This window comes from Hylaeus volcanicus, chromosome 8 (genome assembly GCF_026283585.1).
Source record: "Hylaeus volcanicus isolate JK05 chromosome 8, UHH_iyHylVolc1.0_haploid, whole genome shotgun sequence".
In the NCBI taxonomy this organism is placed as follows: Eukaryota; Metazoa; Arthropoda; class Insecta; order Hymenoptera; family Colletidae; genus Hylaeus; species Hylaeus volcanicus.
Genome location: NC_071983.1, coordinates 1,861,846 through 1,876,279, shown reverse-complemented (window position 1 = coordinate 1,876,279; position 14,434 = coordinate 1,861,846). Strand labels below are relative to the sequence as shown.

Genomic DNA, 14,434 nt, shown 5'->3' with positions numbered 1-14,434 from the left:
TTTAGAGTGGCAATTATAATTTCACGTGTAATGAATAAAGAGCTTTGTACCTTTTTTTTTAAGTTTCAGACATTTACATAGGTAAAAATATTGCCCATCTCCGATTCGTGCAAGGTTGTGCAAATATTCGAGGGTAGTTATATTGCCTCGTGGCTCCGATCGCGTCTCGTTTCCGTCGAATGCCCAACGCGACCGATTCTAGCTGGCTGTTCCATTCTCTACCATTCACCCCCGCTCTCTAATGCGCGCGATCGATTCAGAACTTACGCCCCGTTGCCTGCTTGTGTTCGCCCCTATCTCTAACAAGCCTACGGAGAGATACTTACAAGTTAGCGAAAACAATGACGGTGTACGTTCGACGGTGTCACTGGCGATTCAGGACTCAACGAGCACCTTGTACAATTTTTTGGATATTTTTAATACGCGTATGTATAGTTAGGAGAAAGAAAAATTCTCCCTGGGACAATTTTTCGTTCTCCGTGCAATACAATTTTTTTGCTACGGTATTTGGAACGATTGGAACCGGATCATGTATTGAACAGGATGTGTAAGATGCACCAACGCTTTAAAAAGTTTCGATATTGCTGTGGATGTAGCGAGAAACGAGTGACAGTGTATTGGCAAAATTTCGAGGAACTCTAGTAAAGTAGTGATTATGTTGAATTTAAATGAAACGTCACTGAATTTCGAATAATTACATTTTACAAATTTTATAATATGCCGTAGCTACCTGATTTTTGAATCCTCTCAAATTTTTTCAGTATCACCCCAGTATCTCTTATATCCACGCCAATATTTTCATTTTCAGATTCGTTTACGTATCCTGTTCGATATTTCTATTCCAAGAAAATATGTCGAATTATTCGAATCAAGCAGTCTAGCGTTGAATCCCATTCGCGCCACTCCACCATTGGTTTTTTTTTTTTTCGTTTTACAATTTGCGGATAAATTTCTACTTTAAGGAGCTTTGAATGGTATCGCAAAAAGTGCCGTGCACGTTTCCACGTGACAGCACCGAGCTAATCCTGTATTAATGTATACGTTCTCTACGTTAAAAAATAATACTAATAATAGCAGTGGTGTACAATTAATTACGAAATAAAAACTCATAAAGCACGATCAAGAAGTGATTAAGTTAACTATACATTCATTTTGCGCGAGCCAATCGATCCATCGTCGCGCGATTTTAATTTCTTCGATTCTTGATTACGCTCTTTCACTCTGCTCGGGTTCATGCACACTATACCGCGTTCTCACACTCGCATCTGCATCGATTAATCGCTAGGGATTCGTTAAGTAACTATATCTTTGTCGAAAAATAGGACACGTCGCGTTTTCGTCTCTCGGTCCCACGTTTCTCAATTTTCTCTCTCTCTCTCTCTCTCTCTTTGTCGAATTGTACAGGTTGAGAATATGATTGACGATACACCTGAAGGGGCAAGGAAAATAATGGAAATAGGTAAATGAAATTTTTCGGTGTTTGGATAAAATATATAAAAAATAATTCATCGATTTCACCTGAAACTCGACAAAGCTATGAGTTAAGAATTTGATTTCCTATTTTAACCATGGTTTCCCTTGTACTGTACCAAATCACATTACCCACCCTGTACACGCAATGTGTGTCGATTAAAACACCAAATATAACGGCTAACAAAAGAGGAACTCGTCGATCACTGACGACGATATAAAAATCACTCCGAATTGTTTCTCCGATCGACGCTAAAACGCAGCAAAATTAGAAAGAGAAGAAAATGGGTTACAAAAGTTTCCATGATCTTGTCGCTAGTTTGATATCGATCGTTCTAATCGGAATGTTCTTGATCGTACCTACGTGCGCTTGAGCGCGTTTAATTCGACGATAAACAATTTACCCTCCGCGATCGATCGTTTCTGGCACTTTGCATCGATTCTGGTTTTCGCTGTCTCGATGTTTTTTAAAATAAATCTCTGCATTAATCGTGTATTTTTCGTTTCGATACTCAATTAGCTACGAAAGAATTTATGTCCTGCAAGTATGTTGCGAAATGAAGTGTTTAGAAAAGTGAATTAAAAAGCTTGAGAAACGTTGTAATATACAATGAATGAAAGAGTATAACATATAAAATTGACTGCAGTAGAAGTAAAACGAATTGGCCGTCTAAGGCCATCGAAGGGTTAGATCCTCTAATTCTCCCTTTTTTCACAGTGAGGAAAACAACCTTGAGCAACTATTTAACCCTTTCTCTCCTACCGAGGTACACGCATCCCACGGCTTAAAATTAAAATTTAGTAAACAACTTATAACCTAAAATAGCCTCAACAATCTCATGCATTACATGTACAAATACGTATTTCTTGGTCAAAATTGGCATCCACCCTCCTCATTCCTCTTCTAAAACTCATACATCGAGTGTATTAACTATATTATGATAAAAACACAAAAGCCTAGAAAAAAAATGAAGCTCGAAAGGGTTAATTTTTGCAAGATTGCAGCAGGGTAAAAATTATTATACAATCCCCGTATCATGTACAATTTCCAATTATATTTCAAGTAGAAAAATTTCTGTTCGTTCCAGAGGCTCGATCTGCCGCGAAGGGTTAATCTTTGATATGCAATCGAGCAACGTCGCGGGTTACGCGATCCCCTTGAACACTCTAAGGTCCTACAAAAATCAACGAATACGAGCGATAATAAATCTCTGTTACCACCTAAATTTAACAGCTATGTTTAAAAATAAAAATGAAGAAAAAGAGAATTCACAAAGATCGCAGGCAACAAGAAAAAGCACAGAGTCGGTATGATGCGCACGCGTGTAGATACTAATTTGAATACGAGAAACTATCGTTACAGTTCCACGCTTTGTCGATGATCGCTGACGATCGATCCACGGTTCCAACATTCGCGATCGACTGTCGTTTTTGATCGCAGAATCGTTAATAGAGTCATACTTGGTCGACGATTCTAATTCGATTCGTTTATTTATCACGGCACAGAGTTCCTGCGGGTCGCCCTCTGCAATCGACTTGCGATTTCTGTGACGATTCTATCTGCTACGAGGGTATGGTTATACAACGTGCGCGTAAATCGTTTATATCGGAAACTTTAAGGTGCAATATCGTGGCTATTCGATGCAACTATTTCTACCGAAGGTTTGAATGCGACGCGACAAAAAAAAAATGTGGATCGCAGAGGGCGATGAAACGAAAGGGGAAACGGCATCGCGGGTATCGTCATTGGAACGAAGGCCTCTTAAAAAGTCTGGCCTTCGCGGTGTAAGAAATTTGTTTAAAATCGAGCTTCAAGCTCTGCGAGAAACATCTCCGAGCCTGAAAAGGAGACAGTCGTTGATTACAAACGTTGGCTTAGGTTACACGCTAAAATTCATTTTAATTGATCCTCGTACGTGCGTGCATACTTGGTTACATAACGCCAAAAATGGTCGATAAAATTACGCTCGTTTCGCCAACAAAGTGGAATTACTTTGATGGATAAAAGGGCGTTCATTTGTTAGACGAAACATCGGCAATTTACCCAATAGAAGAACTATTTTATTCGATCGATATTTTGATACTGATTAGGTTAACAAAATGGCGTCGATCAAGCAATACCAAATCTAAACAAAATGGCGTTCTGTTCACCAACGAAAAGGAACTGTCTCCGGCGGTACATACGAGTAAACTAGCGTTGTCGTTCGACCTCACAATGAGCCTACCTTTCGTGCCCGACGCGTGCAGGTGTCCCGATTAAAAATTCACGCGGTCGCAGCATGCTCTACAAGGACACGCGCGCAGCCGCTGGAAAACGACGACGAGGATTCGGGAACCTCGTACGGTATGGCTCTCAAACTTTAACACGTTACACGGAACGCGAACGCGTGTAGAAGCGTTTAAAATGCTGCCCGCGGTTCGTGCTCGTTTAAAATGGTCGCTCTTTGTGCTGTAAAAAATGTATCCCCCTTACCGCACGCCAATACCAAGCGCGTAAATCGCTATAAAAAGAAAATGGTAAAATGGTTCTCGCGACCGTTCACGGATCGCAGCCGCGTGGGCGCCGCGTTTAATACTTCTTTCACAAGAAACGAAATGGTAACGTGACAAATTTTAAGTATACCTAACTTAATAGGGGAATACTCTAATAAATGCCCGAAAGAATTTTCTGTGAAACGATTACCGATATCGATAGTTCTACCTTTATCATTGACACAACCTTGCGATCCGTGAGGTGTAGCGAAATTTAAAAAAAAAAAAATCTCGACGTAAAATAAACGCGACTCAAAAATTAAAAGAAAATGGAACTATTAAAAAAAGACTCGTAGCAGAAAAACATCAGGGAACAACAGCGAAAAACGCTTCGAAAAGCTCGATGAAGGATGCCAACTGCACGCGAGGTTCACTTGTTGCGCAACACGACAGAGAAAGGAAAAAAAAATGGATCGCAACCGAATGGAAAAAAAGCATGGCGAGTGAGAAAAACGAAAAATCAATTCCGGAGCCATTCGGTACGAAGCTCGCTAAGGACGGCATAAAAAAGAGAACAAAAAGGAAAGAGACAAACAACACACAGATGTACGCGGATTCCGAGCGCATCCTCCAACGACCGCATACGGCGTATACAATATTCAAAAGTGCGTATAAATATATACATGTAGAGAGTTATGTACATACATATGTATGTATATATGTATATGTGTATAGATCATTACAAACATGATAAAAGGAAGGTACACAAAAAAAGCCGGCCGCGGAGCGGTCGTCATCGATAAAAAATCAACCAAAAAATTCGTACGTGTAAAAATACCAACGCTTCTTCTATTCTCTCTCCCCTACTTCGTTTCACTCTCTTTCGTTCGCTTCTCTTTTAGTCAGTCACCGTTCTCCCGTTTCTCCTCGGACAAGACGGGGAGACTCTCCCGTGCGCCATCTTCTTGGCCGTCGAGGCCGCACCCTGTATCCCCAACGCGAGAAAGCTCCTCGGGGACTGCGACCAATCCTGCCACGCTCGCGATCTACTTTCCTTATACCTTGAAAAATCGTCACGACGCGATTCCCACATGCTCGTTTTTCGCACCGAAAAATAAGTCTTCCGTTTCTCCGCGCTCCTAATCGCTCACGTCCTCCGTTCACCATCCCCTCGACCCCTAAGTGACTTCGTCGCGGGAAAACGCAGTGATTCCGTCCCCTTGGACGCATCGTCCTGTTCCGTCATCCTCTCGGCGTCGATAATATAACGCGCTCACCGCGTAAGGGGCAACTCCGACAATCAGGACGAAGTTGCGCGAACGGAAACCCCATTATCGTGCGTGTGACGGCTGCTCGGTCACGATTGGCGCGTGTACGTGTTTGTGTGTATGTGTTTGTGTAGAAGGGGAGCTGTGCACGATGAACATCCACGAGACATCCCTCTGTACCGTACTTTCCTTAACACGGTCTCTGCTTGGGTCTTATCGCTGTTGCTGCTGCTTGTCAATGTTTACTCGGCAGGGGTAACGGGAGATTTTTCGTTTTAGCGGGTGTGTGAGTTTGTCGGGGAACCGTTTCAGCCGAGGCCAGCCCATTGCATGAAGTCGGGCACCTCTCGGACGGGAACGTCCCTCGCCAGGGCCTTCACCCTGAGGTTCCTGTCCTCTGTCAGTAGGACCACCTCCCTTTTCAGACGTCTTGGCTGACCCTCCTCTGTGCGGGACAGAAATCAACGAACGTCTGGATTTATTATCTGGGGGACTTCGGAGGTGGGTCGGCGATGTTAGTTTCGTGTGATGAAAGAGGGGGTTATTAGGGTTGATGGCTTTACCGAGCAATCAGTTCGATTCATCGATGGGAGTTCTCTTGTTCGAATATAAGATAATGTGGTGTGACTGTAGCTTTATCTAGCAATCAACTTTTGCGAAGGATTTTTGTATAGCAAAGTGAAACTGATTTTGTTCGGTGTTGTCTTCGCGATCAGGAATAGATGAATTAAACCGTTGGCGATACATTATGCAACGACCAGTAAAAGTTGCACCCGACTCCGATACGATGCACGCTGTCGCGATAACGGTTGATCTCTGCGTAAACGAAAATCGCGATCGACCCGGTATTAATCACTATCAAAGCTGCAGGAAAGGTTGAGAACGTGTTCGGAGTACACCCAAGAGAAATACGAGGTTCGTGTACGTACCTGCATTTACTTGATCTTTGTTACCCGTTTTGCAAAGGCTCAAGCACGTAGCCAGTATTCTGTCATCGTTTCTTGTCAGCCCGTCCTGCAACAGAATCCCGGTCGTCGGTTTATCATTTATGAAATGACACGCGTCAACCGAGCGCGAATCCCAATGGCTTCCTACCCGGAAAATGACCAACGTCGAATTTGGGTCGGCTTGTAAAAAAGTAATAGCGGCCGAGACCCTCCACCTCGCTCGATATGGATATTTTTATCCTTACATTACATCGATACACAAGTATTAATTCGAATATGTGCTTTACACTTAGTTAAAGAAGAGATCGACTTAAAAGGTGAACGAAACTCTAGAAAGTTTGGAGTCTTGATAAACATTACTATATTCTTGGACCTCTAATCCTATAAAATATTATCCTGAATTCCAACAAATTGAAAAGCTTAAAATATCGGAAATAAATGTGTTTGAGAATCTGTCTATGGTCAATCCTTCCAAGCTTGGGTGAGTTTCATCAACGTCCAACCGTAACTGCAACGCTAATCGTCGCAGGCGCCTCCGACCGATGCGAATTTCTGCTCCGAGTCATGGGAAAACGAGGAAGACCGCGATAAAGCCAAGTTCTAGCGAAAGACACAAGTAGGGGATTGACCAGTGCTCATTGAAGCGCGAATGTTATGATAAGGGGTCGAGTATCCGGGAACCCCCACGTGGTGTGCAGATAAACTCTTCTCGCGGCGCGGTAACTTCTGGCGCAGCACGCGTCTCGGCCTCCCGCTTATCTGGTCGGTTACATGCAGGGTACACGGGTAGGATACGATCGTAACAGGAACCTTGATCTGTCAAACGATAGATAACGCGCGCTTCGAGCTCGTTAGATTTTATTCTCCACGCCTCGCCACTCTGCGACTTCTTCCTCTTCCTCGTCGCCTATTCGTTCTCGCAGCATTCCGCTCCCGATCTTTCGTCTCCCTCTGCGCCACTTCGCGAGAAAATTTCATATCGAATCGAGGTTCTGAGCGGATGGTTAACGCTTCTAGGAAATTATCGATACTAGGATAATAGGAACGGATTACGAAGATCCCTATCTCCGGTTTCCTCGAAAAGGCATTGTTTCTTTGGTACGTGATACGTTAAGAGGAGATAAGTGATCGCGTATTCGTTTTGATAGGAAGGGTGGTTGGAAGTTTGACAGGTGGATGAAGGAGCGAAAAGTTCGAAAAATGGGACAAAATCGAACTGCTAATAGCGCTTAAAGTAGAGTCGTCTAAATGAAAACCACTTAGCGGAAAAAAGAGACGAAGATGCAGTGACGAAGTGAATAGAGGATTACCACTCAATGCTTTTGAATAATTGGTACCCTCTGCCTCGAATAAAGTGCCATCGTAGGTCTAAAAATGTACCGATGCTTTTATTTCAGTAGCGATAGCATAACTATGTATAGAAACAGCCACTGAGATTCCGAGCATTCGATCAGTAGTATTAGCCCTCGCGACTCAGACGGTCAGACCAACCCAGGAGACATCATCGCATCAAGCTTACCTTCTCGACATCCTCCTCCATTGTAAATATGCTAGATGTAAGAACAGTTCCTCTGGTGGTTAAGCACCGAATCGCCGGATTCTTGCTTCTGGCAAACGCTAGAGCTGCTTTGGCGCTCTCGGCTACTCGAGCCACGTGCTCCGGATCCAAAGCCGCCCTCGAGGCTGGAGGACAGTCCCTGGCGTCTGCACCCCTAGTCAGACCCTCGAGCTCGTTCAGAACTAAAACAAAAATTAACCATTCCAATGTAGCGAATTGAATACACACGTCGAATTCAGTAACCTCCTCCTTTTCGAAGTCGGTTAAAAATTGCCACAAACTTTCTGAACAACCCAATACAATTGTTTGAAATTGGATCTGAATTTGAAAATATCATCAGAACAATCGCAATTCAAATTAGAATGTCCTCTTAAGTATTCGCCAAGCCTGCACAACCAACAAGTTTATTCTGGACGACCTGGTTCTCCCTCGGGAGAAGTCGGCAATCTCGAACGAACTCATTCATAGAGCGATCGTGGGAGAAACTTCTCGACTCGTGATGGAAAAGTTTTTTCATCGACGCCACGGTCCCACGAGAAAAAAAAAGCGTTAACGCGGAATTTTAACGAAGTAGCCGTAATAGTGTTTACGCAAACTTTGTTGGCCAACCCTCGCCCGAGCGAACGTGTCGCTAACGAACTTTCCGTCGAGTCGTTTAAGGTTTAGGGGAAGCCAAGAGTCTGAGTCACTGACGCGAAAAGTTCAGGACGTTTCTAAAAGCGAAAATTAAACACTTTTACGGTTTAATTCCAATTAATATTGTTTCAAAATTTGGGTCTATTGTTCAAGTATTATTCTCTGGCTTTCCAGAAGGAAGCATTTTCCTTGAGCTTAGCAGAGTTCAACTACGAAAGAGGGTGAATCCGTAAATCCTGAGAGGATTTGATGGCTCTTGACCGAAGCGGAGCATCGCGAAACGATCGACTCGCCTCACGAATTATATATCAGCCCCCGACGGTTCAATTTCGGCCGTTTTAAATAGAGAAAGAAACGAATCCCCCAAAGATTTCTGGAGGAAGTGGATAGTCAATATATAATGAACGAGAAGTTTCTGGCTCGTTCGAGAAACCTCGAGATGCTGTTGGATCGTATCCACGCAACGATATTTCTGGATTGCTGATATTTCCGTCGTTCGAGCTGATCGAACATTTATGGACCTCAACGAAATCGTTTCTTAACGAGGCGACACGCGTGTAACAGGCAACAGAACACGTGAACTTTGTGAATATTATGAATATTAAATGGACATAAATTATTTTGTTACTTTACAATCGATAAAAAAATAAATGCGCGCATCGTAATTACGCGCGTCCCAAAACGGGGATCACGTTAGGCCGCAGTTACGCGTTTGAAGAAAATGGCGCGGCATCGGGGATCCCGTAATAAAATTTGCGCTGTCGAATAGAAATGTTCGGATTATTTAAAATCTGGCGGCGAACAGTGCGGAGAGACATGCGTGAAATTCTGTCACGTACCTTTGTCGACAGTCCAATTACCGCTTGTCAGAGACACTCCGAAATTGTTTCTCTGTGCTCTCGCGACTCCGCGTACTGATTATTATTAAACGTCGCGCCACGCCATGGTATAAAATACATCGTTGAAAATTGCAACTAGAAGGCCGAAACCGTGGACGAATAAATTGAATACAAATTTTGGGTAACATCTTGCATTCTGTGATTGAAGTAAATGTATTCAATCTAATGTATACGACGGAGTTGTATTCAATTCGTATTCGATAGCTTCTACATTAACAAAAAAATTCATGCAAATCGCTAAAAAAAAAAAACGTAGTCTTAAACCTATTTTCACCCTTAGGAACTTATATGTCCAAAACAATGCAAACTGGCCCGCTCTCGAGATCCATTAAAAATTCCTTTATCCGTAGTGGCATCGCCGGGGTTCGACTCGAGCCCAAAATACAAAGGGAGAGCATCAAGTGCGCGAGAACGTGCAGAATATTTACCGTCATCCCAGGTTCGCGTGTTTCGACGCAGCGTGTCGGAGACGAAGAGTCCCCGCCGTGGGTTCCCTTTTGTCTCTCAGACGTTCCACGGTGCCGTGTCTCTCCTTTTGTCATCCCGTGGCACCGAAAAACGAAAGTGCGCGTTCATGCAAAATCGACTGGCGCTGCCCTTTGACCCCAGAGGTGAGCAGCCACGGTCCGTCTGGCCCCGGCAACGGGCTACGTTTCACAGTTAGGTTCTCACGGCTCATACATGAATGCATACGGTCTGAAACGGTGGGCGATTGGCCCCGACGACTGCGCTGTCCAGGCACGATCGGTACGTGGGCGATGCCCATGGTGGTCACCAACCGATGGAGAATGGGTCTCGAGACCGTGGCTTGGGTTCTTTGAGCCGAGCTGGCCATCAACGTCACACGACACCCTATTTCCCTCGATACAGCCTCGACGCCACACGCTGTGTTACCTTTTGGTCGCGTTAGATCCGTGATCCAGCTTCAGAATTTTATTATTTTCGTCGATATGTGAATCGTGAATGTGCTAATCGACTCGAACAATTGTTCCGTGGTCATCGACTACTATCAACCTAAAAGATCGCTCCTAAACACAATCCACGTGCTGCCACCAGCATTCCACGACCCTGGGGAAGCGAGAGTCCCAGAAAACCTTTCCCTCGTTCAGATAAATTAACCCACTGTCAGACTCGGCTGGCACGAAGAAAGAAAACGAAGTCTCGGGCAGAGATACACATTCGCGAGGGGTGGAACACCCTTCCGACTTTCTCGAATAAATTGTAGGTAGCGATGCCCGACCGACAAAAGTTCCGAAGAGTCTTCCCTGCAGACGTGTTTTTCTGAACGAGTCTGTGTGTGTCTTTTTCCACCCCCGACGTTCCCAGCCATCGCTGAAATCGGATAATCGACTCGTGTATTGGAGGAGACTTGGGTTAAAGAATATCGAGAATCACAGGGACCTGTTCAGATTTTACTCGCATACCTTCGTTATTTGTGACAATTTTTAAAAATGTTCTGAATAAATCTCGAAGAGAATTAAAAGGTACACAAAAAAAAAGTCGAATAAACTTTTCCTCCATTTTCTCTATTTTTTCTGATAGAATTTTTTTAAATGACATCAATCTTCTGTTGCACCAGTTCTGTTGAATTTCTGCACGCGCCACTTGGACACACAATCGTACCAAGCCAAACACGCACCGGGTCTGCCAGAGAGAAGCACTTTCAATTGCAGATTCAACGGCATTTGGTATGCATTAGTCTACCCGGAAACCCACCCCCTCGTAAACACAGGCACGGAAACCGATACCGGATTTGCAACGATTTGCTCGATCCACGGCTGCGTTCGATCGGGGATCCATCGAGGACGGGAATTACTTTCTTGAGAGCGTGCTTCGTTGATGGGTATGCCCTTTCTTTCAATAGAAACGATAGAGGGTGTACAGGGTGTCTCGACGCGATTTTTAATAGACCTAGAAACCGCGTGCTGAAGAAGTTTCACCCCGATTGGTTAAGCCATCTCGGCGTAATCGGCGAACATACATTAAACAAAAAATATACATGTCGAATTGAGTAACCTTTTCCTTTTCGAAGTCGGTTAAAAACAAAAAGGAAAAGAACGAAGAAAAAAGACATGGAAGGAAAATTAATGTGACGGAATATCTCGAGCGGCGGGACTTTGGCAACCCTCCCTTAAGAGCCGACACGCAAAAGGAATCGAAGATGTATTTCCCGGCGGGTACTAGGCGAGTAATTCGCTTGCAAATCGATTCGTCGGTTATTCCGCGCGCGCGCGGCGCCGAATACCATTTAACACGGAATAGCAAATTTCATCGAGTTCAAGCACGCGTTCCGACCAAAATTCGCGCGCACCGTTGCGTATGGTAAGCAGAGAGAGGATTTATAGTGCGCGCGAAGGAATGCTGATACGAATGCATGTTTCCGCGATAGAGAACAACGATCCTATTTCCAAACGAGACCCGCAACCTCGCCGACAGCCTTTGTGCTCCTAAACCCGACGACTCTTCTTTTCCTCGCCGCACGAATCACGCGAAACCACGTTTCTACGGAACTTTCGCATTTTTCTGAACGGAAACTGTCCACGCGGCGGTAGAATACGACGACCGAGAAAAATTAAAAAATTTGAGTTCGTTGAATAAATGCGAGTCGAAAGCATTGGCGCAACAAGTACGTGTGTATTATATACAGTCAATGAACCGGCACCTCCAAATCAGAAAACGACTGACATCGAAATCATCCTGTACACAGACGTTACTCTCGCGGATGTGGAAAGAAGAATAATTCCAGAGACAGGAAGAGGCTTCCAGACCCTTCAAATCCCAATTAAAACGAACGAGCTGTCCCAGCCGCGAACAGTCCGGAATGAAATTAATACAGAAATAATGTCCAGAAATTCCAAGTCGCAAAAACAGCAAAGTCAGTTCGGTATCATAAATCCAACCGCTGTCTTCGAGATTAATTCACTTGTCACATTAACTAATAGATTACCTACAAGGGAATTTTAACGACATAATAATCGCTCCCGTGCTTCTGGACCGTTTCCAAGTCGATACATGCACAAGGGAGTTCATAAATTGAACAAAGATCCAGGTTCTCCACTTTCATCGACGAAAATTCACGATGCTGAGATATGGTCCTCGAAATTCATAGCGATGGGTGCCTGACCTAGGCCATGGCCGAGGGACAGGAGAGGTATCTCGCGATTTCGAATTCTCCACGAACAACACGGCTGGCTAATGGAAGGTCTCGAAATTGATTCGACTGAATTATCGACCCAATCACTGGTAATATGCAATCATGTAACAGTGATTGATGGGCCTTTCCATTTCAAACGACCTTGAACCCGTCGGACTCGGGGCAATCTTCTCACGGAACACGTCTCCTTTGGTTTCTTATTTAACGCGCGGATGCGATCGATTCATTAGTTCTGGCGAAAACGCGATGACCGGTGCATTTCAACCAAACTCCATTTATGATAGACACACGATGAAAAAACGATAGCGAGACTGAGAGGAAGATAAATGAACGACGTCTGGCGGATAACGAAGTTTGATCATGCGCTTGCCGTGCGTTCGTTATCAAATTACGCGCGATAGGTACCTTTCTTGCGGCGTTTCATTTCTTTTTAATCGCGTTTCGTGTTGGGTTGCTGAACTACTCTTTGCATGACGAGAGAAATGAAGAGATCGACATTTATTTTCTTTAATAGCGGGGAAAGAGTGTATTGTACTTTTTCACGTGGATTTTAATACTCTTTCTCGTATTATTTTTCGTTTAAACGAATGAATTTCAATAAGGCTTCACAAATTTTACATTCTTGCCCAAAGGTCAATGGTTAAACAGTAGACGAATGAAATGTAGCACAACTTGAAATAACAGGAATTGCTTTTCGATCCGTTTGAAAACGTATAAAACCGAGTGCGTTGGATGTATCGTTTCACGAGCGGAAGGGTTAACGGAAACCGAGCTTTACGGCCGCGAGGAAGAAACGCAGTAGATGCCACCGTCGCTGATCAGACATTCTCGTTACTCGAATGAAAAGCCCGCGACGCGGAAGAGGCCGCGCGATAACGCTCAAATATTTACGATTCAGTTTTCGAAAGAAGGCGTGTAAGAAAACGAATAAACATCTCGGGGCATGTTTCGAGCAGCCGACGGAATACAATCCACGGTAACGCCTGTAAATCCGACATTATCGTAAAATTCCTAGCCAACGTCAACCACCAAGGAAAATCGTGTATTTATCGCCGATAGCGTTCCACCGCGTAGCGATGAAAAAGAAAGAAATCCGCACATGAAGACGTTCACGCTGTCGTCGTTAGCGTTCGCGCTGACAGAAACGATATCGTGATCATGGTAGCTGGGTATCGCGACAGGGTTATCATCGACTGACTATTTCAAGTGGAAACTGTGTTCTCTGCTGACAGTTTCAGGCTCGTTTATGATGGTTCTTTGCTTTAAGTGTGAGCTTGTATGCTTATTTTATTGTATCGTATCAGATATTAATATTCCACCGATATAGGAACAAAGTCTACATTTGTTTCATCCATACCCTCAAGATCTTTTTTTTTTTGTGTTCAAACAAGCCAGCGAACGAGTTCGATGTCAGGAGTCACGCATCATTCTCAAGGATCCTTTCAACGACTCCTATCGACGAACTGCGGGTCGTTGGCATCGACTGGAACACATTTACGATGGCCTCCGGCCGCGCCACGAGAACGCCAATTCGACAGTTACACGCGGCTTGGTAATTGGGTAATTGCCATGCTAAAGTACGCTCGGACGTATGGGTAATTACGGTACGCGTCGATGTCCGAGAGCTAACGGACTGTCGCTTCTGATGGTAAAAAGCGAAACTCTTGGCACCGGCGAACGAGGAAATTATTTTTGGATCGACTGTGAACTTGCCAGGTCTCGTTTAATGGTGCTTCGCCTCGACTGTAATGATGCAACCATAAATACCCGTGGCTTTTTCCGTTTCGCGGGCCATAGGAAACGTTCTTGCGCGCGTACGGGTATCGATAGAAACTAATTCGAGAAAAATTAATGCGCGAAAGAACGTATACGCAACGATGACCAATGCGGTGATGACGACGATCATCGTCATCGCAAGGTGAGTCGGATAGATTTGCGCATCGTTTTGACCCACGCCATGACCCGCTGATGATATCCTCCCGATGACACGCTCGCCCTCGGGCGATACTTTTAACGACGACGGAAACACT

General features: G+C 44.3%; 1 protein-coding gene across 2 annotated transcripts in view; it reads right to left on the bottom strand.

Moving 5' to 3' along the window:
• Positions 1-2,505: 2,505 nt before the first annotated feature.
• Positions 2,506-14,434, bottom strand: part of LOC128881450 (telomerase-binding protein EST1A-like) — a 112,209-nt gene continuing 100,280 nt past the window's right edge. For both annotated transcript variants that reach the window (XM_054132489.1, XM_054132491.1), the window contains exons 18-20: positions 7,677-7,897; positions 6,140-6,224; positions 2,506-5,655 (exon numbers count right to left, since the gene is read on the bottom strand). In XM_054132489.1, coding sequence (XP_053988464.1) covers positions 5,519-5,655; positions 6,140-6,224; positions 7,677-7,897 — 443 coding nt within the window. In that variant the 3' untranslated portion in view covers positions 2,506-5,518. The remainder of the gene's footprint in view (positions 5,656-6,139; positions 6,225-7,676; positions 7,898-14,434) is intronic.